General features: G+C 45.6%; 1 protein-coding gene across 1 annotated transcript; it reads left to right on the forward strand.

Annotated features, from left to right (window-relative positions):
- The first annotated feature begins 682 nt into the window (after positions 1 to 682).
- AQP3 (aquaporin 3 (Gill blood group)) lies at positions 683 to 17,786 on the forward strand. Its single transcript, XM_013943364.2, has 6 exons — positions 683 to 874; positions 11,596 to 11,722; positions 11,890 to 12,027; positions 13,143 to 13,261; positions 14,448 to 14,665; positions 15,357 to 17,786. The coding sequence occupies exons 1-6, from the start codon at positions 767 to 769 to the stop codon at positions 15,523 to 15,525; spliced, it is 879 nt and encodes a 292-aa protein (XP_013798818.1). The 5' UTR covers positions 683 to 766; the 3' UTR covers positions 15,526 to 17,786.
- The last annotated feature ends 4,711 nt before the right edge of the window (positions 17,787 to 22,497 follow it).

A 22,497-nucleotide genomic window follows, 5' to 3' on the forward strand; every position in this document is an offset into this window, starting at 1 on the left:
AATGCTCTCCCAAAGCCCTGGGAGGGAGAAAGAAATGGTGACAACACACCACAGTTTGGAACTAGGTCCAGCATTTTGATCCAGGACTCTGAGCTGAGGAGAGGTCTGGTCTTGCTTCATGAGACCAGTTTTAACTGGGGTGATTACTGGAGTCGGGACTTGCCTTGGCCTCAGCCCACAGTACGAGTGTGGGGGACCAAACCCTCCTGCTCCACTATTTTGTTGAAAAAGCAGCTATAGCCTCTGAATCAGCACAGGGGTGCTAATCTCTTTGCCATCCTAAAGTGAGCTTGGGAGGGAAAGAAAGCTGAAAGCAGCGCACTCTGATAGCACAAGTGGGTTTAGATACACTCTAGTTTATTCATTTAACTTTTTGGACCTCAGGTGAGGCTGGAGAGGGGCAGATTCAGCCATGTGCTCTAGCCAGTTAGTGATGAAAACAGCAGGAGCTAAGCATGGACATCTTTGCCCTGTTTTTTAACTCCTCTGAAGGAAACCCCTTCTTCTGAGCCTCCTGAATCTTTCATTCACCTGTGTGAGCAACCAAGAAAATGAAGAACAGCACTCTGTCCTGTGCTGAAAAGGAGGGAAAAATAAGAAGTTGGGTTTGAAGAGAGGGTGGAAGGGGTGTGGTTACCCGGGAGGTGTGTCAGGCAACGCAGAACTTATTTATAAGCAAAGGCAGCTGCGCTGGGGGAGAGCCCTTGCTGAGTTTTTGCCAGCTGCTTCTTTTCCTTGACACAGCTTGAGAGGCACCTTTACTGCAATGGGGAGGCAAAAGGACATCCTTGCTACTATTGGGGAGCACCTGAGAATCAGAAACAAACTAGTGCGGCAAGCGCTGGCCGAGTGCCTGGGGACGCTGATTCTGGTGGTAAGTCTGCACTGGGGTACTTGGGTGCTCTGACTGCTGGGTATGGAGGTAACTTGTCCTGGCAAAGGAGCTGAGCTGATGCTGGAGTTTGCGCTGGGGTGAGCCCTGCTCCAGTGCAATCTGCTACGTGGAGTCTAGAGGAGTAGAAGTCTCCTCGTCTGTAGGAAAGGGCTAGTGGAGGTTGCTAAAGGGTGAGTGTTAGGATTGCTGATGAGGGGTGGGCTTTGCAGGTGTTTGGGGGCTCTGGTGTGTCTGCAAAGCAGGGGGAGTAAAGCAGCTTCTGTATGAACAGCAAGTGCTGCTAGAGATCATGCAAAACTTTTTTCTCTCCCTGCCCTAGAGTATTTTTTGGCACTAAAATACCATCAGCATTATCACCTGGGCAGTGAAGGCTTTTCCCCCACCTTGCTCTATTTTCCATGCGAGTCTTACGAAGAAGTTGCTGGGGCTCAAACTGTTGAGAGGTTCTTTGCTGTTTGCTGCATGTTCCCCAGGGTCTTATCAGCTGGGCTACCGTCCACCGCACCAGTCCACACAGGCAACCAATCCCAAGCTTGTGCTTGCCAAGCATGTGGCTGTGCTGAGCTGTCACTTAACGTGCTTTTAAGTGATGAATGGCAATAAAACACTTCTGCCTGTTTTAGTGCTCAGGTTCCAAAGGGGTGGGATGTAGGGAATAAAGCTGCGTGGCTCTTATGTTGATATCTGTTTAAGTGACTTAATTTGTTTTGAGTGGTCCTGTCTTGCTTTGAAGTCCAAGGCAGATGTGAACAACCAGAATGCTTTGGGGGGAGGGGCTTGAGAAGCAAATATCAGTGTAGCAAAACTGGGATAGGGATATCTAGCTTTGGGCATCTGCATTTGAAGATGCAAGACTGCCCAACACGCTGCAAGTGATGGCTGTGGGGTCTGGTGTGTTGATATTGCAGCAGAAATAAGTTGGTGTTTGCACAGTGACTATCTGAAAGTTTGTCTGAAGTGGTTTAAATCCAGAGCAATTCTAAAGGCTTCAGTGACTGTGGATTTACACCACCTTGTAATTGATGCCAGCATTGTTTGGGGAAAGCTGTGACAAATGCAAGAGCTGAAAGTGGAGGAAAGCTTGAGGAAGCTTCCTGTGCTCCTAGAGAGAATGCAGGACAGATGCACTATCTGTGCTCTCAAAAATAAGATGCTGCTTCTTTTTTGGAGGAAGAAGGGCTATTGAGTGTTGTGTGGAAGAACAGGGGACCCTAAGTCCCTGTAAAATGCTACTGGTCCTAAAAGAAAGCAGTTTCTCACAGTGCAATGGTTTTATCCTCAGAGAGACCTGGCTTTGGTGATTTGTAAACGAGTCCTGTTGGTTTCTTGGGGTTATTTGGAATTAAGGTGGGTAGGAGCTAATGGAAAAGTGATTTGCCGATAGAAAGTTGCTATCTTTGAATTACTTATGTTGTTGTTGCAGTTAGGCTCAGGATAGAAGTAAGGTAAGGCTTGTAAGAAGGAATAATGTCTCTTGCTATCCAAGCTAGTGCACTGGAGAAACCAGGCAAGCCTTTAGCCCTGCGCATTTGAGGTTTCAGAAGGTCTTGCAATCCAAAAAAAAAAAAGTGATTCTTCCTTTCAATTTTATCATTTGGTACAATAGATATTACTTCTCCCTACAGCTTTGCCTCTCCCAGGGAGAGAGGAGCCAGGAGCTGCTCAGAGTTCAGGGGAAGATTTGGTTCAAAATTGCAGCTACCCTCCAAAATGAGAATAGTGGCAGGTGCCTTCCAGCCAGGTTAGTCTGCACTAGCAAAAGTGAGAGTAGGAGAAAGTGGGAGCACCATGCCTGCTAGTTTTAAATGGTGTGTGTGTGTGTAAGAGCAGATCCCCCTCACTGCTCAGGACTTCCTGAGCTGGGGGCTGGGATGAAGGTTTAGACAGGGAGAAGCAAAGAAAATGCTAGTTTTAGCAACACTCTCAACTCTGTCTCAACGAGCTTCCAAAATTGACCTGGGATCTCCTGCAGCTCCCAAACATCTGAAGCAGATAGAGGGCTGTGGGTATGCAGTGCCCATGGAGGGGAAGGTAGGGTGGGCTTGAAGGAGAACTGGGGAAGTCTCAGACATGGTGAATACCCCCTGGTTACCAGCATGGAGTAAATTTGGAATATACATAGAGGAAAGTGGGTTCTGGGGCAGGGAGCTGCAATATCGCTCTGCTGGGTGTTGTTTCAACCCATTTCTGCCTTGGAGCTGGTCTGAGTTTATTCTTCTTTTAATGAAGTGACACTTTCTGATCTTAATTTTATTTTACAAAAAAAAAAAAAAAAAAAAACCGTCCTGCTTGGATTCCTCTAAATCTTTTTATTATGTTGTCTGCTTGGAACAAAAAGAGCTTGAAACTGGCTTTTCCCCTGTCAGAGGGGCTGGGTAGTAGTTTGAACTGGAGAATCCCAAGACAGAGATATCCTGATTCTACTTGGAGGAAAATTGACCATTTGCATCCTGCGCAAGTCCACGTCTCCCGAGCTGGCTGTGAATGCATTTAGCTGCATTTGATAAGTCCGGTAAACACCTGCAATGGGCTTCAGACAATAAAATACCTGAGGGAAGCCATGGGGTCCACGAAGTTGTCCTCATGGGGGAATGAGGTGAATCAGTGACTGAACGTGAAGAGGTCTAGAACAGAATAATATTGGGAATGGATTTAGGGTTTGGTGCAGTTTGTGCTGAAATCAACTTCCTGAGTCTGAAGGGAGAGAGACGGTTTGTTTAAAGCGTGCAGCTTACTTGAAATTTCACTGTGTAATGTAAAACTTGTCCCACCGTGGATATTGGCACGGCTTCAGAGTCTTCCCATTAGACGTCTCTTCCCCCCCGCCCCTCGCTTGCATAACGACTGCAGCTCTCAAACTTCTTTCTGTTCCTCAGGCAGCAAAACCATTTCAGAGCGCCGAAAGGCCAAAGAGTATCTTTGCCTGGAAGAAATAACCTGGTGGTGTTTTCTTGTTTTTTCTTGTGTTTTTTTTTTCTTTTTTTGAAGATGGCAAAGGAAGCAGAACCCAACCTAAAACAAAATAGTGCCTTTTTTTTAAGATGAAGAAAATAATCCAACTGAGGCAGCCAAGCCCTGCGTAGCGTGAAGGCAAGGTGTTCTCGACTTACATGTTGCTTTCAATTTGTACAGCACCTCATGCGACTTGTGTCCTTACTGTTACAGCAATAGTAACTCTGATTTTACATTTCCTTTGATTAAGATGACTTCCCCCCCCCCCGCTTCAAAATGTACTTTCTGAATGGTACGTTAGCCTTGAACTTTATACCGAAGTTGGAAGCACCACTTACTGGCAATAGTTAAGCAATGCAAACACTGAAGGCATTTTCCAAATCACTTGCTGTTTATGTTATTACTGTAGCAACTCATTAAAATGAGATTTTCAGCAGGGGCCTCTGCACCTTCCTTAAAGGCTTGATCTGTTGCCTTGCTCTCCTTGCCTGAAATACCAGAGCTTGGCTCTGTTCAGTTGTTATATTTGTGAGAGAAGTAACTTGCAGTTATAACAGATTTCCAAATCAGACTAATTGCAATTCACTGCTCTTTAGGCACCAAGAATGAAAAACAGGTAGCATAATGATTCAGAGATTGTGTGTGTGTGTGGTTTTTTTCTTCCCTCTGCTGTCGGCGCTTTCTTGGCTTTGTGGCTAGGTGGAAACTTTTCAGTTATGAGTGTGCTGCAGACCACAGAAACCAAAGTGGCAAAGAGGCTGGGATGACCAAATTGAAAGAAGCCTCATTTGACTTCTGGCATTGCAGAGCCCAAAGTTGCTGCTCGCTGTATGGCCGTCCAGGTTAGCACAGCAGTTCTCATGACTGCTGTTTGCTTTCTGTTGATTTTTCTCAAACCCAACTTGCCGCACTTGGAGAATGTGGCTTTTTGCTTTGTTAATGTTTTGCTAGGGTTTAAGAGGGGCTGGAAATATTTCTATAGAAAATGTGTTGAGCTCCACTAATCCCTCCCGCAGAGCCTGTGCTGGGGAGCTGGGATCGGAAGTATGGAACCTTCCTAGCCCCTTCCACCAGAGGGGCTTGAAGTGCTTCACAACTCTGGCAGGAACTGTCCCTCCTTGCTGTCCCTGTGCAGGGGAGGGGAGATTTCTCCTCCCTACAAACAAGACAGTTCAGGCACCAAGACCTGCCCTTGGTGCAGATACAGCTTTCCCCCAGCAATGTCCAACTCTGATGTGACCAAAACCCCACTGTGAGTCTAGGTCTTTCTGAGAGCTTAAGCCTGCTGACCTGAGCAACATCAGCTTTTTTCCCCCCCCTTTTTCTATGAATTAATGGAGAATAAGTGGTCTTACTTCAGTGACTGGGGGGAACAGACTAAAACAGTGAACTTGCTCTCTAATGTCCCAACTCCTCTGCTGATAGTTGCTCAAGTTTCTCACGCTGAGTGCTGTTTGTCTGCCCAGCTTTGTGTAGTCGTGGCATGTGATGACGCACGGCACAACTTCCCTTAGACCCTCTTATCTCTCAAGCCCTGCAGCACTGCCTGGCTCTGAGACAGGCTGTCCATGCAGAAAGAGCCATAACATATAGGCTATCTGTCTTTTCCCTTTCCTGTAAGGCTGTTTCTGCATGCGCTGACTCCAGCTGTGCTGGAGGAGAAGTCGCACTGTGAGATCTTTCTTGCTTTGCAAAATGAATGTCTACCAGCCTGACCATTTAATAGACAGTCGCTTTAAGGAAGGGCAAAAATGACAGTGCTCCCTGTCCTGGCTGTGTGAACTCAGCTAGTGGAGGTTGTCCTGGCCACGCTAGTTGTGGGACTGAGGAAGTTATGTATGCTTGAACTGCTTGAACAGAAACGTGAATTGGGATGGATCCATCTTCAGATCTACCCGGATGGGTCTTCCTCCTTGGGGAGGGCAGCAAGAGGCCATGGGGGGGCTTAGCCAGGGTCCTTGAATGTCAGAGAGGGTTTTTGCAGTGTTGTGAACTGTTTCTTGCTTTGAGCTGAAGGGAAGGAGCCAGGAGGGTATTTGGACTGGCTGTAAAATGATAGTCCTCTGTCCTATCTCTCCTAGCCTTCCTCCTTGAAGCGACTGTAGGATAGTTCTAAGTTTTACTCTGGTGTGAAGAGAGGGTCACTGCGTGTGTGTCTGATGCTTCAAATCTTTCATCGATAGCTCAGGGTTTTTTCCTTCAGACTATCCTCATAGCTCGACTGCCCCAGCCCCCAAGGCTGCCATTTTGGCATCTCCCCTGCTAACTGGTCTGACAGCAGCTAGGTCTGAACAGCCTTTTCCATTCACTGATGTGATTAGGGTAGACTTAGAGGGCTCCTTGCCTAATCCCTTTTTTTTTTTTTTTTTTTTTCTGGCTGAAGAGGAAAGTTGTAACTCAGGTAATAACATTCCTCCTAGGTTATACTGGCAGAACTTTCCCATCTTGATTTAGAGATCAGTCTGTCTGAAGTTCAACAGCAAATGCATTCTTTTTTTTTTTTGTGCACCTGAAGGTGTGAAAAAGCTCCAACAAAGAAAAGAGGAAGCAAGCAAGAGTAAACCTGGCTGTTGTGCAGGAGAGTGCTGGGGCTTACTTTCCTCCTGGGTTCATGTACAGAGCTGCTTTTATCAAAATATTTTATAAAATCAGATGGCCTGTTCATTATCTTTTTCAACTTTTTTTTCCTCCCACCTCCAAAGTCCTCTCCTACCAGCCTTCACTAACTTGAACTTTCTTGTTTCCAGCCTCACCTTCTCTACTGGGGGCAGAGGGGACAGGGTGTGTCCACCTTGGGTGACAAAGCCAGGTGACCTATCTCCAAACCTGCAGTGGAGACATGGAGCTTAAGTTTCCCTGAGCATGAAGTAATGCCCATCAATTTGCTACCTTTCTCTGTTTTTCTGCTGCTGCATCTGGCTGTTCCCTCTTGTGCAGGCTCCGGATTTTGCCACCCCTTCGCTGAGCCCACTCAACTCTCTAATCCTGCAGAAAATGGTGGGTGGGTGGGTTGTGGGGCTCTTCTCCCATACTATTTTTCTGCCATGCAAGGACTTGAATTGGCTCATGGGGGGAGAGGACTGAGAACCCTCCCTGTCCACAGGGTAAGTCAGGATCAGCTCAAACCAGTACAATGAAATTAGGGAGTAGGTTTCTATTAACCTGGTTAATGGGTGCATTGCCTTCACCTCAATTCTCATGAGAGTAACTTTTAATACATCAGAGTGATGCTCTGTTGCAATCACTTTATTAGCACTTTAAAACTGTTTTTGAACTTGTCGAGTGGGCCATAAGGGTATAACATGTGACTGCTGCATACACTGCCATGTGCCTGTCTACCCTGGGTTTCTGTTGGTTGAGATGTTTTTCTGATAATGTAAAAATAATGTGTTGGAGGTAGGTCATTAAAATCAAGAGCTGGTGGAGTTATCTATCTCATGGGTGCGAACTGCTGTCTCCCGAACTCAGTGGTGTGATGTTGATTGAGGACTTTCACTTTGATTACATAGACTTAAAAGCCACATGTGTTTAAAATTAAATACTGAATTCTTTGTATAGCCTCCTTGGCCTTTGAACTCAAGCTATCTGCTCCTAAACTCTTTTCTGCAAGCTTTGGAAAAGAAAGACGCTTTAAAAATGGATGTTGAGTGCCTTCTGTCTAGTATGGTCTGGAAGAGGGAATAGGAGGGAAATGAAGCAAATGGTGGAAGGCTTGTGATTAAAAATTGTAATAGCCACTAATACAGCAAAACATGAGCACCTGGCAGGGCAAGGACTTGGAAAAGTGGGTCATAATTAAATCCGCCACAGGAAGATGTAGACCTAGGCTGAAAGTCTGTTCCCTTGAGCATCATGGCAGACCACAATGACAGTACGTGCTCATGCTACATGGCCCAGACTCTGTTTCTGTAGGTGATGGGGGTGGTCTCAAAAGATTACAGCAAAAGGAAAAAAATCTTATCAGGGTTATGGGATTAATTCTGCCCAGCCTGAGAGAGGTAAGTCAGCATTAGTTGCCCTGAGCTCTCCCTACATCAGTGGAGAGAAATGGCACCCTTCACTGAGCCATCTGACTTGACCTAGATGCACATTCCGGGAGGATGGCTTCCCTTCCTGATGTTGCTATTTCTCCCCATTGAGTGCGAAAGGAATACAGGATGACCAGCTCAGACTTTTCATGCAACTCAGATGTCTAAAAGTAAGCAAAATGAATCCCACTCCATGCAAACATGCATTTTTACGTATATATGTTGATAGCTGCTGTAACTGCTGTGTTTGTAAATTCAACCACCAGAACTGTTTCTTTCCAAACACAACTGCTTGGTGCAATTCACCATGTCAAAGTTACTCCTACACCTGACTGACCTGTGAAAGCATACTGCTGGCTGCAGCTTAGCTCTGCTGACTTACATCAGCTTGGGTGAGCATGACTTGAACTGATTCCTAAAGGTCAAATGCCATGGATGGATGCCATGTACAAGAATGCGCATGCTTAATGGACTCTGCTGGCACAGGGTAGAATTGCACGCGTGCATATCAAAGTTCAAACTTCTCCCTAAATATCACCTTACTTTATCTGCTGAGGGTCAGATTTTCCACTGTTATGCTGAATTAATCCAAACAGTGCTTAGGACTCATCTGATAAATATTTGTAGTGCTTCTGTGGAGCAGCTCTGGGGTGTTTTTCCATGGCCCATAGACTTTTCTGAGGAAAAGCTGGAGAGCTATTACCAGGTGTAGGATGGGAGGAGAGGAGGACAGGGAATAACTCTGGGGAAATGGCAGCACTGGAATTCCTCCAGCTTAAGGGGAGACTTCTGTGGGTAAACAAAGGGGAAAGACTTTACTCTGTGGTTTCTGCAACCAAAAAATACGTGGCTAGTGAGTCAACCACCATTCACTTGCAGAACTGCCAGTTCTTTTAGAGTGAATAACACAAATACCTACTTCAACAGGAAGAACCTGGAGCCAGCCCTGCCAAACTCAAATGTCCAGTGCAGCCTTTTGTGTGCCCATTCCCTCCCTGGTCATGCCAACAGGCTGTATGACCACAGATGGGAACACCACAGCCAAATATGCTGTCCAAACCTCTGTCCAAAGCATTTTGGGACTCATCTGGGATCAGGAAAGGAACAGATGTCACCCTGGGCATTATCCAGTATTTACTTCCTCAATAGGAGTTATGCTTCCCTTGGTTTGGGCAGAGCTGGGAATTATGGCTCTCTGCTGCAAAATAGACAAGGCTCATCTTTTCTACCTTTGCATGGGAGTCTTCTCTGCTGTGGTTTCTCAGTTGGGTAGCTCAGGGTTAGGTTTCCTAATCTGGTGGCTCAGGGTGCAGACATTGGAGGGGCTGTTTTGACTGCACCCAGTAGAGAGCAGTGTTGGATGCCCCCTCTTATTGACTAGCAAGTTCTACAGGTTCCTTTGTTTTTTAATCCAAATGAGGCCCTGTGTTGTGGACCTGGCCTCTTGTCAAGAGGTACCTGTGTACAGAGTGTCCATTCCATGAATCAGCCTGCAGCCTACCTGGCCACTCCTTTCCCAGCAGGCCAAGTGCAGTGTTTGCTTTATTAGTAATTCATCAGTTGTCAAGGGGATGGGAGGGGATGAACTGGCTGTGTTTTGACTTTGTCCCTGATCTGAATTGTGCGTGGCTGAATGGGCATGTCCAGTATTGGCAGGAGGGGTGAAGAGAGCCAGCCCCACCTCCCTGGTGCCCATTTGGCAATTTATCCACTAGGAGTGGATGCCACCTCTGTGGCAATCGGGTAATCCTGGGATGATGGAGATTACAGAAGCAGGAAGTCTAGATGGATGGGTAGCTGTGGGCACATTGTCAGCAGTAATAAGGCAAGCTCTGAGCATCTCTGACCTCTGGGAGCAGGCCAGGACCAAGCTGTAATCTCTGAGTCCCTGTTCTGGTTCAAGGATGCTCTTAATACCTGATGATGAAATAATCCCTGGTGTAAACTGAGAATCTATTCAGGTAGAGTCAGTGGAAAATACAAGCATACAGGAGATCAGGATCAGGCTTCCTTGAATTACACAGTGGATAATAGAGACTGGCTAGTGGGAGGGCATCCAGCTGGAAGAGAGGAGCACTGAGCTGCCAGGGATGGACTGGGCTGGGTTGTTAAGGTGAGCATAGGAAGGATGACTGGCAGCTTTTGGATGTGGTTGGGGAAGGAGTGTCTGGAGCAAACGTCTTTGAGCCTGGATATTTATCTGCCCTTAGCTACTAGGACACACCCCTTATCACCCAAAAAACAATTTTCATCTCAGTGTTTGATGTACCCCTGCTCTTGGACAGAAGGCCAAGCCTCTGGCTGTGTTGATGGGAGTGTTTGGGGAGCCTGGATGAAAGCAATGAATTGCCAGTCATACAGTAAATGTAACATGAAGCGTTTGTGCTCCCAACTGGTGACCTGCAGATCTGGCTTTTGGACAGCAATATCAGTGTTGTTTTGTTGGTCAGCCTGGTATTTTATCCAGTGAGTTTGTCCAAAGGAGCCACCTCCATAGGTGTGGGTGGAATAAGGGCTTCTGTTGTGACTTTTTTTTTGATGGCACCTGTGCCATCTTGGTACTGAGGAGACAGGCCAGCTGTGTTGTCCTGCCCCATTCCTACCTGGTTTTGCCATAGGAGGGATACAGCTGGTTTGGGGTGCTAGGGACTGTGGTCAGAGTGCCCATGGCAGGTGGTGAACTTTGGGGCTGAGACTACTGTTGCTACCTCAGCTCAAGGAAGCAGCCCCAGTCCCTCACTCTGACAACCTGGGCTGCCTGAGAGTAGTCTCCATGAATGCCAGGCTAAATATGGCTGCCTTCAGCCATATCTTTATTTCCAGGCATTAGCAAAGTTGTCTCCTGCCAGTGTTATTGCTTTTTTAAAACTAACTTACCCAGATCCCTCATCTGAACAGTTGCACTGTAAATAGCTAGGTCCAGGGAACAGTCTGGCTGAGTTAGGATTCTTCTCACCTACCCTTAGCCACCAAAAAATTAGATGTTTAATCAAAGTCCTTTCAGCCTCCTGTACACGGAAATGGCTGTGAGCTGTGGGCTGATCTTGCTTTCAGTCTTGGCCCTCATTTTGGTTCCTCCTGAAGAATGAGAGCAAGCCAGGAGCTAAAGTTGCCCTAGTATCCTCTCTCCTTCCCTGATGTCCCTAGAGATAATGCTAGGTGCTTTGGCTAAAGGCTGAAGATGTGACGGTCTTGAGTCATGGGTGGGCTAGGAAAGATCTGAGAGCTCAGAGGAGAGGGATGGTGTGGAGAAGGTGAAGGCAGAGCCAAGAAGAGCCATTTTTCAGCTGGTGGTCAGGACATACACTACCCACTGAGGAAACTTGAGGAGGGAACAGAAGGGGTCTCCCTGCAGAGAGCAGGAACTATCTGGAGAAGGGAAGGATAAGAGAATGGTAGATCCCCAGAGGATTTTGAAAATGAGAAGAAATTACTAGCTAGTAATTTCTGCAATAGCTAGTAACACTGCAGAATTTCACAATTTCTATAGTATTTTTCCCCCAAAGTACAGAAGATGTGGCTTCTAGCAAGAGTGATGGAAAAGGCCTCTAGCATAAGTTGCAAAACAAAGCTTGTGATCTGGTGCTGACTGTGGCATCTCTGCCAAGGGACTGGGGTGGTGCATGCAAATGTAAGCAGAGCAGTCGTGGGCATTGGTCAGTAACTGGCCCTGACAGGAAATGTGAAGAGCAACTTTAATCCATTCTTCTTTTCTCCCAGCTGTTTGGCTGCGGCTCTGTTGCACAGACTGTGCTCAGCAGAGGGTCTCATGGAGTCTTCCTGACTGTTAACTTGGCCTTCGGCTTCGCGGTGACACTCGGCATTTTGATCTCAGGACAGGTGTCAGGTATGTTACAGATCTGCCTGGACTGGATTTAAACTGTGAGAATTGTTAATAGGCCCAGATGGTTGTGCTTTTTCTATGAAACACTGGTATGGAAACCAGTGTTCCTTGGCTCATCTGAGACCCATGTTCTGCCTGTAAAAATGCACTAATCTCAAGTCTTTCTGCAGGTGGACACTTGAACCCAGCTGTCACTTTTGCCATGTGCTTCTTGGCCCGAGAGCCCTGGATCAAGCTACCAATTTATGCCCTGGCCCAGACACTGGGGGCTTTCCTAGGAGCTGGCATTGTCTTTGGGCTGTACTATGGTAAGTACAGAAACTTGGCGTGTGTGGGGCACAAGGGGTGTTCTTCATAAATGACTTAGGCTGGTTCCTAGATCAGAGAAGCACTTCCTTGCAGAGCAGGAGAGCGGGCAAGGCTTTCTTGTTATCATGGTGGTGATGGGTTCAAGCCACCTCAAATCAATCTGAAGGCCAAGCAGCATAGTCAATGTGTGTGAGTCTTCATCCTTTAAATAATGATGACTGTAAGATCAACCACTGAATTGTCCCTTTAGTAGCTACTGTCTGGGTGAGAACAGACCTTCCAGAAATGCTGATGAAACACTTCTAGTGATGGAGATCTTATACTTGTGCATGGTTCTAGAGTCAATTTATCCTTCATGGTAAAAAATAAACAGATTTCACACTGGACCTCTTGTGCATCTATCTTGCATTAGCTTCCAGACAGTAGGACAGTTTTACCTGCTCTTATCAGGGTATTGGTTACATCTTGGAAGAGATCCTAGAAATCCAGTTACTCATACATCTGTTCTTTCCACGTGGTGCTCCTAATCACAGGACGATATTCAGTGGCGACAACTAAACACTTTCTGATGTTCAGAAAAAGGTCTAATACTGCTAATAAGCAGACAAAGCTGTTCTTATGTAACCATGAAATGTAAGCAGGTAAAAGCAATCAGCGCTTACCAATGTTCATCACTTAATGGGTTTTAGATCTAATCAGTGTTGCAGACCAGAGCCATAACAATACCTAGGTGTCTGACTCCTGCAGCTCCACTGGCACTCCCACCTTGGTGGGACTTAAGACTCAGATTAGTGTTTCCTTTTGGGTGGATTCTAGCTCTTTGCTGGTGCCTGGCCAATAAGAAACAGCAGGATCAGGACCTTTGACCATCTGAATCTGAGCCTGCCTGCCAAAGTGTTATGGTGGACCCCATGCTGAGTTTTCCAAGTGAGTATTTGCTCTACAGCAACTGGCTTTGCAACATGTAGCAACAGGATGCTCAGGGGGTTCTGTCCCAATATTCATAGCTCTATGGGGCCTATGTCTTAGTCATCTTCCAAGCAAGTGCCTCTCTGTATGATGACAAATGAGTGACCTTTCTCTCTTCTCTCTCCACCTCCCTCCCCACCTCTAGATGCTATCTGGGCTTTTGGCAAAAACCAGCTGTATGTAACAGGACAGAATGGCACTGCTGGTATCTTTGCCACCTACCCGTCTGAGCATTTGAACGTTGTGAATGGATTCTTTGACCAGGTAAGAAGGTGCCGGGGGAATGCCAGCAACTGAAGAGGAACCTTTCAGGGTGGTTTTGGGCCTCTGTTTTGGTTAGGGCCAAGAAGTAATTGCACTTTCAAGAGAAGACATCTAAAAAGATTTTTAGAGTTGATGTGAGTCCCTTGCTACCCAGCAGGGAGAGCAGAGTCCAGAAAGGACCCTTAGAGCAAGAGAACTGGTGTAAAATGGAGTAAACATTAGTACAATAGATTACACCCGGCAAGGACACCAGTGAAAAGACACCACTTTGCTCTTGTGAAAAGTGCCTTCTCACACTAGTGGACAACCCTGTATTTTTACTGCCCTTCTGAAATAGCACCTCTGAGCAAGCCCCATCTAAGATCCAAGTGCTGAGGAAGTGACATTGCAAATGGTGCAAGGATGCCTGCACAACAGGGCTGGCTCAACCTTGGACACCTAGACTAGCCAAGTCTGACAGTCTGGGCTTTGTTTCTGGGGCTTCTGGGGACAGTTCCCATGGCTCTTGCATGAATGAGCTTGAGCTGCTGCTCTAGGGTTTTCTCCCAGTGGTTTGTGATCTTCTGAGTCCTTTTTTCCCCCTGCCCACAAGGAAGGTTTCCCCTCATAAGGAAGAGGAGCACAAGACATTATGGGTCTTTAGTCACCTTTGGTCTCCTGGCAAAGCAGAAAGTGTTTGACTTCACAAGGGATAAGCCTGAGGTCTCAGCCTCTGAGAAGCCAGTGTGAGAAAGGATGACTCTTCCTCACTCCTGCTGTTCCACTTCAGCTGCACAGGCCAAAGGTCAAGAGGGTGGCTGCTGTTGGAGGAGGCAATCTCCCCTCTGAAATTGTCACCAACTCCAAAGCCAAGAGCAGCTGCCTAGCTGTAGCAGGCTGGAAGTAGATTTGAGAAGATGTCTTCAGCAGCTTTGACTGTTCAAATGCCTATTCATAGCCCCTCTATTTGTGGGGGAAGGTGAGAGCTTGATTCAGCCTGTTGGCTGCCAGGAGAAGCATGTTCCACTCCCCTGTTCCCCAGTGGGTGCTCAGTCTATTGGGATCTGATAATGCCATGGGATGACTTAGTGCTCTTCTTTCACTCCAGAGGATGAGTTCTAAACACAAAGGACTTCAGGGGTGCTAAATAACTTGGTTAAAAGATTAATCTGGATTAAATTGTTTTTCTCTTCCCCCTTCTTTCCAGTTCATTGGCACTGCCTCCCTGATTGTTTGTGTCTTGGCTATTGTGGATCCCTACAACAATCCCGTTCCCATAGGGCTGGAAGCTTTCACAGTTGGTTTTGTTGTCCTTGTTATTGGAACCTCCATGGGCTTCAACTCTGGCTATGCTGTCAACCCTGCCAGGGACTTTGGGCCTCGTCTCTTCACAGCCATCGCTGGATGGGGCACTGAAGTGTTCTGGTAAGTGTTTGACAATAAATCTTGTGGCCAAAGGGGGTGGTGGTGATGAAATAACAAGCACATGTAGATGGTATCTCTGGTATGATAGTCTTAGCACCCATGAGGTATCTTTGGAATGTATAAAAATCTTTAAGACACTGATTGCTCTGATTTCTTAAGAAATTATAGAAGCAGGGCAGTTTCCAGCTTTGCTATCAAGGAAGATACCTAGGAGGATCCATGAGAAGTTAAGGTTCACCTTCAATATGAGCTCTTTGAAATCACCTATAATCATTTTTGAGTCATAGTGAAAGCAGGGCCTTAGTCAGACTTGGATTTTGTTCCTGTTGTAGATAATCAAGAGCCATGAGCAGTACAGGCTGCCTGCTGTCAAGGGATGCTCTGCCACAGACAGCAGAAGGGAAGTGAAGGTGTCTAACTTAAGTACTGCAACAGGACTTTTCTTCCATCTTGATTAAGAGACAATTTGGAAGTCCCAGAAGCAGCTGTTTTGAATTGCTTGTCACTTGAACTTGCAAAGAGGGCAACATCTGTCCTCAGTATTGCTGTGGACACTCAGGGGCTGCTGTCTTTTACAAGTCAATGGTGATGTTTGGAGATGACCAGATCTTATTTTGTTCCAGCTCCAAACATGAGTATCTTAATGCCTAAGCTGCAGTTCTTATCTCATGCATTTGCTTTTGTTTTCCAGGACTGGTAGGCAGTGGTGGTGGGTCCCAATTGTTGCTCCTTTCCTTGGCGCCATTGCAGGAGTGGTGGTCTATCAACTGATGATTGGATGTCATGATGAACCTTCTCCACCTGCCTCTGAGCAGGAAACAGTCAAGCTGGCTAATGTGAAGCACAAGGAAAGGGTCTGAGAAAGCTGCCACACAGGCCTGGCAGACACACATTACTCAGGACTGCAGTCAGCAAAGAGGAGAAAGGAGTCAGAGCTTCAAGAACAACAGGAAGTTGTTTTTGTTTTTTTGTTTGTTTGTTTTTCCCCCTCCCCCCATCTTGAAATATCCTAGCCTAGTTTCTTTGTGCATCCCTGATGTATTTGCTTTAGACATTTTTCCTGTGAGCTGTTCCCCAAATGCAAAGATATCATGTAATCTTTCCCTAGTAGAAGGGGATTGAGGACTGTAAGAGTCAGAAGAGAGGTGAGCATTGCTGTCCAGTGCCTCCAATGCAGGCTGGGCATTCAGCATCTGCAGCTCTCCTGGGCTATGTTGCTGGCCTGGTGTGTTAGCTTGGCAAATCGCTTCCCTCCAAGTCTGTGTTCTCATCTGCAGAGTGGGAATGGTGCAAAATGTAAATTGCCTTGCTACTATGGAATAGAAACTCCTACATCCTGGGAAAAAAAAAAATCAGCCTGTGTTTCCATGATGGATCAAATTCATGTTTGGTGTAGCTCTAAAGTCAATGACTTGACACCAGGGGTGAACTTGTCTAAAAGATTTTAATTGGCCAGACTTTTCTTGCCTCCCAGGAACTCCCAGAAGACCATATCAGTCAGTTGATCCATAATGTCAGAGCAGAGTGAGAATGCACTGGATTTTAACTTAATATTAAGACAAAATGTTTACAAACCACTGCACCCTGATGTTTTAATCACGATTTTTAATATTGCCACATCACAGAAGATAACACAAAGAAATCCTTGATTTAGCCACGGGCTAACCTGGTAAGAAAGTTTGGCTCCCTGTAGCAGCCTTTCTAATCAATCAGCTTTGTATATAAACTGCAATCGGCTAATAGCCAAGTCCCACTGAAAACACTGTCACTAAAATGTGTCCGTGTAAATTTTACAACAGTGTGTTTTTCTGTTTTGTTTTTGTTTGTTTTTTATAAAGATATACAAATGTACTCCTTAAAGCTGTTACTAAATATCAGGGTTGGGATGAGTTAGTTTAAAGATTTGTGGGAACTGCCTATTCTCTGACAGCTTTGAGATGCTGTTGGATTTTCCTGGGATAGCTGTAGGTTATGGCATTGTGCTCTCAGAGCATCCTGGTTTCTACCTTGCAGAGTTACTGGGGTAGCCTTGATACTCACAGCCCTTTCACCACAGAATTTCTTTGGAGGTGCTGGGTGTTCAGGCTCCTGGCTCCTGTACAGTGTTGTGATATCAGAGGATCCCTGGATCTCCTAGTGCCATGTTATTACAGCATATTTGAAATGAGCAGTATTGGTTTTGAAAGAATCTGTGGGTCTCATGGCACTGCCTTAGAGAAACTCTTTCAAAGCCTGTTTCTTTAATGCACAAATTCCTTCAAATGCGTAACTTTGTACACATTTCCAGTCACTAAAATGATGTAGTATTTTTTGCCTTTTTAAAAAATAAAATGTCAATACCCTCACTTTAAAATGCCTGTGTCAGTTCTATTTTTAGGAAGTTGTCAGTAAACTTTGCCATGGAAAGGAAGTCATCTATAGCAATAGTTTCCTTCTGTCCTTTCTCTCTCTTGAGCCCATAAGAGTAGAGGAGAATTAACCCTTACATGCTCAATTTGTTTCATTTCTTTCCCTTTCAGGTTGGGCTAGTGGGGCAAATGGGAGGAGATGGGGTGGCTGTACAAAGGCCAAGGTATAGGCTATCAGGAGGGGTGTCCTGTAGTCAGACACCTTGTTCTTAAGACAAAAGAAACAACAGGTCAGCATTTGTCCCTTATTCTTTCTGCCATTCAACCTACCTTATTATTGTAGTCTTCCTTCAAACAGTGTGGTTCTAGGATTGTGCAATCCTACTGGGCCTTCAAGGCATCTTCCAGCATCACATCACCCTGCATATTCCGCTACTTTCTTTTGTTTTCTTGCGTGGGATAGTGAACAGAAGCATAGTCCCAAAGCCAGCACTCAAAGAACTACTAAAATAACTTCCAGCCTGCATCCCCCATAAATACAATTGCTGTTGCTCTTTGACTGATTTCTGTCCTGCTTTGCTTTTCCTGTATTAATTGTACTGCCTTCAAAATAACTCATAACTTCCCACATGGTGTCATACTGAACACTTCAGTGAAGCCTGGATAAATGCAATTTCCTGCAATTCATGAGCTAGAAATCAAGTGAATTAGCAAGAAAGCTGCCAAGTTTGTTTTGCATGTTCTGTCTTTGGTAAAGATGCTGGTTTATCCCATTTCTAAGTCTTGAATGTTTATCCTTAAATCTGTTTAGAAGTCTTGTATATTATTGGGATCAACTGACAAAGCTGCAGAGAACACTTCTCATTTTTCTTGAAGATTGCTAGTTTCTTTTCTACTCTTTAATCACACAGTATCTTTCACTGAAGTGATCAATGTATTAAAATTCTTGCTACTGACCTTATGAGTTTAGACTCTTTGTACTCCCTACTTCCTCCCATTCCTTCTGCTTCCGCCTGGGACATCGTAATTTGCTTTTCCATACCCTTGCCTTAATTTTGCTTCAGTGTTCTATGTTATCCTTACTAAAACTGCAATAAAATACTGTAGCCAGTTTTAAGTCAAATCTGTTTCTTTTATTTCAGCCACATCCCCATTGTGTAGGGCCTCTACTTTTCTGGAGTCTGGAGAAGCACTGGGAGCTGCTGAGTGGATTCATTGCCTGTGGGCAAGGGAAGGCTCAGACTGAGGATAGCAGACGGAGAGCTAGAGAAATTTCGGTCTTGCCTTCATGAGGCATCTGCCCCATATGAGGCATAACCAGGGCAGCTCTTTGCTAACCCTGTAAGGAGAGCAGTGCACAGGGTGTTTTGGTATGCCAGGTTTGCGGAGATCTAGAGGTGTTGTTAAAGCATGGAGAGGGAAAGACAGGGTTAACCGCAGGTGGCATTTTCCCTGGCAGCTGGCACTTTTAAACAGCTGCAAGTTGTGGTTCTGTTCATTTTCAGTTTAGCTGCCTGCAGAGAACTTCTGGGCAAGTAATTCATCTGACAGGCCCATATATACTAAAAGAGTTTTCCTTTTTTTTTTTTCTTCCCCATACCTAAATTTCAAAGGAAATGAATCATCTTGCAGTTAATACTTTGTTTTTTGGAGTCATCGGAGGGGTAAGAATCATCTGGCCAAACATAGACAGCTAGGTTTTAGGTCAGATGAACTCCAGCTATCAAGCTATTGTTTTGCATTTGTAGGAAGAAATATATCTACAATTTAAACTATTCATGCTTTACAGGAAGAGTAATTAACCACTGGAACAAAATGTTAAAAGATGTTGTGGATTCTCTATTGTGTGAGGGTTTCAAATTAAGGCTGGCTGTGGCCATCTTGCTAAAAGGCCTTTCAGTTAAGCAGCAAGCTGTACTCCAAGAGCAAGTTCTGCTGGAGGAAATTCCCAGACCTCCTTATTACAGAAGGTCAAGTTGACAGGAATTGTTCCTTCTGACTTTAAAAAATTCTGAAGTTTATAAAACAGAGTGGAAAAGTGGCCAAGTATTTGGTTGCTCTTTCTTGATTCTCAGCCTGATCTAGGCTGATTGCTGCAGGTGCTGTAACACGGTGGTGTGTCAGCTGGGACCTAAGGAAACTTGCTTTTGGCTCCCAGTTCCCCTGGTGGTTTACCAATGAGCCCTCAGGAGGCTCTTCTGGCTCTGTTTGCTTTGTCCTTCTGTAAAGGGGCAGCAGCAGTGCTGATCTCCAGATCTTGCTCTGATCTTGCACTTGAAAATGTGCCACACGGGAGCAAGGTGGCATCCTGAAACACAGGACGAATGCTGCTAGGCGTTGTGGTGTGGACTGGAGAATTACAAGCAATCTCTCTGTGCAACGCTTCTATCCCAAAATGAATTTCAGCTCTCCGTCTGTCAGTGATAGGTGCTGGGCATGGCATGCGCCTGGTGGCACTTGTGTGACTATGTCCAAGCAGGACTCGTGAGGCTGCTCCCAAAGCAGGTTTCCACATGTGCCCAAGCACAGCTGCCCTAGGATGGAGGTCAGCACTGACACATGAGAGCCACTTGTTCTCTTCCCTTCTCAGTGCCATTGTCACCTTGGTTCATGACTTCCTTTTCTGCCAAAAGGAGCCACCTGGCAGCTCTTTGGGAGAAGGGGGCAGGACCAAGGTCACTGCAGGATAGAAACCCTGAGGCTGATGGGACCAGAGCAGGACAGCTGTGACAGTGCAGACATGCACCAGAGCTCACCAATGGGGATCTCTGCAGCAGGGCTGGTGGCTGCAGACACTGCTCTGAGGGCTGGCACATCACTGCTGTGCCATCTAGGGACCTGCACTCAGAGATACCCTCTAGCAGGCCAGTATGCTGCAGCCTCCTGGTGATCCCCTTCCCTTAGCGTGTGGCATGGCAGGTGAGAGTCCCTGTGATGTGACTGCTTGCAGACCTGCAAAAGCCTGTTGCAAGGTTGGCAACCCAGGACAGGCCAAAGGAGAGGAGAAGGGCAGGTTTTCTTGCCTGCCCTCCTAGAAAGAAGCTGATGGACTATGCTCTGTCAACGGATACCACTGGCAAAGACCAGACTATGAAGGCTGCGCTGTTCCCTGCTCTGCTATGTAAGTCCTTGCTAGTTCTGCACTCAGGTTGTGCACGGACTCCCAGCTCTCCAATGCAGCCAAGAGTTTTTGCCTCCATCCTATGCCTCAAGATAGAAAGAAGTCTTAGCTCACACCCAATTCCAGCACAACCAGAGTCTTGATGTGTCTAGGACCTCCGAGCTGGTGGGTTTTCAGCTCTTGAGGAGCCTCTGTAGCCTTAGACAAGTGTCTTATTCAATAAACCATGTTGCTTCTTGATTATTTACAACTTAGCTGAAGAAACCCATTAGCTCTCCGTGTAAAGACTGATGAAAATCCTTCCTGGCAGCACAATCAAGCTCCTTGTTGAGAGGGAGGTTCCCTTCCCCCCTTCTCCATTCAAGCCCCAGTTTAGGAGCAATATCCCCATACTTAGGGCCTGGGCCCCAAAGGGGGTTTCTCTGGGTGCAGAGTGTGCACTTGAGAAAGACATCAAGGATCTCTAGGCAAATGTGTCTAAAACCCAGCTGCTGTCATGTAGCTTGTAACTGCTGCAAAGGATTAATTTGGCTGGAGAAATGAGCAAAACCATCTCATTCCAAGGGACTGGAGAATGATTATACAGCTAAATGAGCTTATCAGATTGAAAATATTTTCATACATAGCTATATAATAATAATAAAAAAGTCACACTGGAAAAGGAAAAGGCAGTAGCATAGAGCTGTGAAAGCCACCGAGAGAAAGATCAGTCATATTAAATGTTAATGTTTTTACTAAAGAAACAGCCGAGATTTTCTGGCAACAAAGGTTTGTGGTGTGTCTCGTATTTATCATTATTGAATTAGAATGCAAGGTGGATTAAAATTATTGTCAAGATATATTCAAAATGTTCTTTTATTTGTAAAATTGGGATGACTATTTTAATTTTTCCCCCAGCTCTCTAACAGTAGTCTGAGGAAAGAATGAAAATAGGGGTTTCTTTGTTAAACTGTGTAATGAACTTAGAGCTAAAAGGATGTTTTTGATCCATGGTTCCTAAAATTTCTAAAGGACTTTTAATCAAAGATCTCCATAAAACCATCTTGATATCAAATTCTCTTGTTTGCTCAAAGCGGAGTGTTTCTGCTAGAATCAAAGCCCTCCCCCAAGTAAAACAGCATTTTAGTGAAGTAAGAGGATCTTTGTGACTGGCCTGCACAGATTGCGCTAGCAGCTTAGAGTCTGCATTTATATTTGAATAGGTTTGTGTGGATACACTGCAGAAACACAGCAAGGCCTAAAGTTGCCGCACTGCTGGATGAAACTCTTGATTCAATTTTGTCATAGTTTCAGGCAGCCCTGCAGTTCCTATACCCCTCTGTTTTCTTACAAATGGTAGCTGTACAGAGGTGTCTGGCATTTTGAATGTAAAAGCAAGCTGTACAGAGCAGGCATTAAACCAGATATACTTACAACCAAGAAACTTTATGACATGGAATTATTTGGGTTATGAAATCCAACATAAACAACACATGTTAAAAAGTTTCATCAGCACTCGTGGAAAGACAGAGTCAATTCTGGATCCTTTCCTTCACTGGGAAAGGTATCCAGTAGTATGTCAGTGATACGTGTGGGTAGCAAGCGGAAAACATGACCAGATAGATTTCTACACCTGCAGAGCTGATGAGAATGTAGCCCTATCTCTTTAGATGTGCTTGCAAGTCCCACTTAGTGCGTACCTGCACTTATACAAAGTATCTTGTCTAGCAATTGCATCAAGAACATGGAATTTAATAACCACCCCTGAATAAATTTGTCCTGAGGTCTTTTTTTGGATCCATTTATACTTTTGGCCCTGAGGACATCCTGTGGCAATGAACACTACAGTTTTTTAGGGGTCCACTGCCTGAATTGCTCCTTTCAGTGAGAAGTTACCAGCCTTCTCTCTGCCTTACCAGTATACTCCTCCGGGCTCTCCCCTGGGGCCTGGTCCCTGATCAAGCCAGGACACTATTGAATGCATGGGGAGAATTTCAGGGAAGGGGAATGGAGACTTGATCCTGCACAGCAACAAATTCCAAACTTCAGCACAGGTTTTGCTTCCTGAAAGCCCCTCATAGTTCCTTGATCAAGGTCAGTCTGGCTGCCAGTATAAACAGAGGCAATGGGAAAGCCAGGGTCTCCAGCCATGGTGATGGGATGAAGATGGTGGTGTTTGTCCCCCCAGCATTCATTGTCAAGAGAATGAAAAGTCAAACATTGAACAAACCCCTGTGCTGCTTCCAGGGATTAGAGGGTGGAGGGATGAGTATAGGAGTGCTGGAGACCCAGGAACAGGGAATGCGTGCACAATTTGTATGTGAGTCCTGTAGCCCATTGCTGTGAGAAAAGCGCACTGCCAGGAGCAGCAAATAACAGCTGAG

This window comes from Apteryx mantelli, chromosome Z (assembly GCF_036417845.1).
Source record: "Apteryx mantelli isolate bAptMan1 chromosome Z, bAptMan1.hap1, whole genome shotgun sequence".
NCBI lineage: Eukaryota > Metazoa > Chordata > Aves > Apterygiformes > Apterygidae > Apteryx > Apteryx mantelli.